Consider the following 3684-nt stretch of genomic DNA (forward strand, 5'->3'; position numbering starts at 1 on the left):
TTTTTAAACAGTTACAACCTGAAGTCCTAATGGATTTGTTATTCAGCATCTTGAAGAAGCTGCCCGTAGCCACCCTGTTCCAAGCCTCACTTGCACCACATTTGCGAAGTTAATAAGTCAGGTCAGTGCTCCCAGCCTCCCCACCACCAGTCGTTGGTTAGCTATTAAACTAAGGTCACCTGTATGCACTGAAGTTCCCACCTACCCCTCAGCAGCCACCCTGTGTTCTGACTCTAGGTTACCTTCAGTCTCCATCTCCCCCAGAAGAATGCTTACTGTAACGGTTAGGTGGCTTCTTTTTATTAACATCGCACAAGCTTCAGCCATATAGACCTAATAGTAAGTCTCATGTCTGAGCCCTCTAAATTGTCTCAACTGGCTATAACCTAGCTCAGACCAGCGCATTCTGTGCCACGCTAAAGGTAAAGTGACAGGCCCAAACTGTTGCACAAGACAAGCTCTCCTAAAACTTTTAGAAGACAAAATTTTATAAAGTTTAAGTTGTTTTGCAATACCTTTATTTGAAGGCTTTGTCAAAATACACTGCCTTTCACGAAGTATTTTGAGCAAGGAGAGGTAGGAAGAGGAGGCATGGGAAAAAAGCTCACTTGTCCTCTCTAGCACACGCTCAGGGTTTTTTGTTTGTTTGTTTTTTACATTCACTTAAATGATGTATTTGAAGCTGAAAGTGCTGTCACAGGACAGCCGTTTGCCTTTGCATCTCCCACATAAGTCTTGACGATGGGGTCGTTTAGGGTCCACATGGCGAAGTTTTACTGGGCAGGAACATCTTGTTTGTTTACAGCTCTGAAAAACCAAAGTGAGAAGTACATGTAAAAGATAAACCCTCAGTGAAACTAGGACTTTAGTTATTTTTCAAGTCTATTCAAGTAGTTGTTGAATACACTCGAGACAAGATTGGTACAGGATCTTGCTTAATCTGTCTACATCCCTGCATAGCAATGATAGAGTTAGGAAAAGGATGTTTACCATGCAGTAATGGTGCTATATTACATTGGATTCAGTTATGAACTGCAAAGTTTCCCCTTGAGACAACTTTCTAAGAGGAAGTCTCTTCATGCACTTGAAGGGTAGGGAAGGATGGAAAACACCAACAACTGGGGGCTGAATTTGACAATGAAGCCAAGAGCAGAGTGGTTAGGACACCCTACTTTAGAAACATACCCCATCCACCCATGATCTGAGTAACTCAATGGTTTTCCATTGTTTCTCCCCACCCACCCTAGGGTTTTAATGCTTCTAGCATCCACCTTGGGTCAAGTGCATCGATTAGGCTGTCTCAACAGGCAATTTCGGCTCCATTAGCTGTGTATAACAGGCAAATTCGGTCATGTCTTTCCTCTTAAAGATTGTCTCAGTCCCTAGCACAGTGCCCAGTTAGTAGTAAGCAAGCAATACGTTAAGAGTTAACCCCATAAAGCTGGGCAACTTAAATTTACCTTAAACTGTCTCCTTGTGAGCTCTCAGGCAAGACAAACTAAACCCCGGTACTCAAGACTAACTTGAGTATGTGCCTCAAAAGCATTTGAGTAAACAATCTTTCCACCTCACATTAGTAGAAAGATATTCTATATTTTTTGGTTTGCTTCCTCTTACAGTAGACTCGTGAGTAGCAGGTAAGGCAAGCATTCTTCCATATTGCAAGTGAGGTCAGCTCCAGAAGAGGTTAACGTGACCAAGACTCGCAAGGGCAGAAGGAAGCTAGCAGTAAGGAGCTGCTTCCCAGTTGAGTGTTAGTTCCACAACTCCTAGCAAAAGCAATCCAAACTGAAGGTCACGAGGAACCTAGCCTTTTAGGCAATGCATTTGAGAAACTTACTGAAAACCCTCTACCACTACCAAATTCAGACAAATTGCAAACATTTGATTTACTTGACAGGTGATATCCTCCACTCGGTAAGGGTTATAAGACTTCTGACAAGTTCTGCAAAACTGTTTGAAGTAAACCTGTGATGAGAAAGAGGAGAAACTTAAAGCAAAAGCCCCTTGACATATTTGGCCAAAGGATGCCAGTTACATGGTATTTCTTACCTTGTTAGTGCCCTGTACACACCACACGTAAGCACTCTCCCATCGGATGTTACAGTCCTTGCAGTGATAATAGCCGTACTTCTGCTCTAAGAACTGAACAGAATACTAGAATTTAACATGACACCCAAGTTATTCATTTCAGAAGCTAGAAAGGATCTCCTTGGTACTTAAAACTGGCAACTTCATTCTAGAACACAGAAGGAAGTAGGGTCAGGTTTGGGTAAACCTCCACAGTATAGTGAGCTGATAACTTGGTCAAGCAAATAAGAAAGCTTATAGAAGTAGTTTATGTTAGGTCGACTTCGTTCATAAGGCTAGCTGACAAATAAGTGTTTTCCCTCAGACGGGCCAGGGAAAAGCCAAACATCGAGGATTCTCTGAAGCTCGAAATTCTTTAGGGAAGCCTTTTCTCTGCAGGATAAAGTCTGGTCTTAGAACATACACACGTTAAAGTTATTAAGCTAAAGAAAAGAAATAAGACTCTGAATCTAAAATACCTTAAGGTGTTCACCTGAGATTAAGTTCCCTCTGCTGCTAGTTAAGTTCCTATACAGTAGTGCAACGAACATAAGTTGTGGATAAGCCATAACTCATAATTAACATGGACTAAAGTAACATTACCTCACTCCCACGCTTCCCCTCTTCCCTGCTAGTAAGAAGTTAGAGCTAGAAGGAACTTTGAGAACTTAAGTTTCACAGGTGAGCAAACTGAATGAAGCCCAGGAAGGTTAAGACTTGCCCAGATCACACACAGCACCTTTATGGCTAAGTTGGGACTGAAAGCCCTGGCTTGATTCACTCCCTCCTCCTCCCTCCCCCTACGCCCCCGGAAAAAAAGAGGGGAAGAAAAACAGCCCTAGGACGAGTGTGCGAAAGGCCTCTCACGACCTCTCCTGCCTCTTGCTTCCCCTGGGCTACGGCCGCCTCCGTGGGCCCCAGCCCTTTACTTCAGGGTGCAGCCTGCTGCTCTCCACGCAAGTGCTCCAGCAGTGCTGGAATTCTGGAAGGGGTGCTTTTAAAAAGCAAAGCAAGTTCTTACGGAAGGCACTTCAGGAGTAGACTGCTGGTTTGGAAGATGAAGATAAAGATCAGGTAAAGGGCTGACTGGGGCCCCAGCGGTCGACTGAGGGTTTTGCCACGTTTAGCGGGGAAACCAGAGAGGCGTCCTTGAGACTCGTCTTTCCTGCAAGTTCACCTGACGTTGTGTGTGAACACCCGATCTCAGATCACCCCTGTGCCTACGGTCAGGGCTTTACAGTACAGATACGCCCGGAATAAGAACGTTCGACTACCTGGCCGAGCCGTGACGCGGAGTCTTATTGCACTCGCTACGCGTAGGTCACGCTACGCTCGACTCAACCCCGCTGTTGGGGAGGACGACACCAGCCGCGCTCAGCGGCCGCGGGAACAACGACGTGGCCCGAGGGCCACCGGGGGAGCCCCACACCCGCGAGCGCCCCTGCCGGCCTCCCAGCCCACCCGGGCCTCACCTGGAAGCGCAGACGCTCCTTGTCCGGCTCGGGGCTCCGCGGCGACGCCCCCTGCCCCGCGGCAGCCGCCTCCGCTCCGTCCCCGCCGTCCTCGGCCGTCCCCGCCGGCGGGGGCGGTTCCGGGCTCCTGGGCGCGGGCCGC

General features: G+C 47.2%; 1 protein-coding gene across 1 annotated transcript in view; it reads right to left on the bottom strand.

The window, feature by feature from the left end:
• Positions 1-647: 647 nt before the first annotated feature.
• Positions 648-3684, bottom strand: part of ZAR1 (zygote arrest 1) — a 3655-nt gene continuing 618 nt past the window's right edge. Inside the window, exons 2-5 of the mRNA XM_008580296.1 lie at positions 3543-3669; positions 2053-2145; positions 1894-1968; positions 648-807 (exon numbers count right to left, since the gene is read on the bottom strand). Coding sequence (XP_008578518.1) covers positions 664-807; positions 1894-1968; positions 2053-2145; positions 3543-3669 — 439 coding nt within the window. The 3' untranslated portion in view covers positions 648-663. The remainder of the gene's footprint in view (positions 808-1893; positions 1969-2052; positions 2146-3542; positions 3670-3684) is intronic.

This window comes from Galeopterus variegatus, unplaced genomic scaffold (assembly GCF_000696425.1).
Source record: "Galeopterus variegatus unplaced genomic scaffold, G_variegatus-3.0.2 Scaffold2061, whole genome shotgun sequence".
Lineage (NCBI taxonomy): Eukaryota > Metazoa > Chordata > Mammalia > Dermoptera > Cynocephalidae > Galeopterus > Galeopterus variegatus.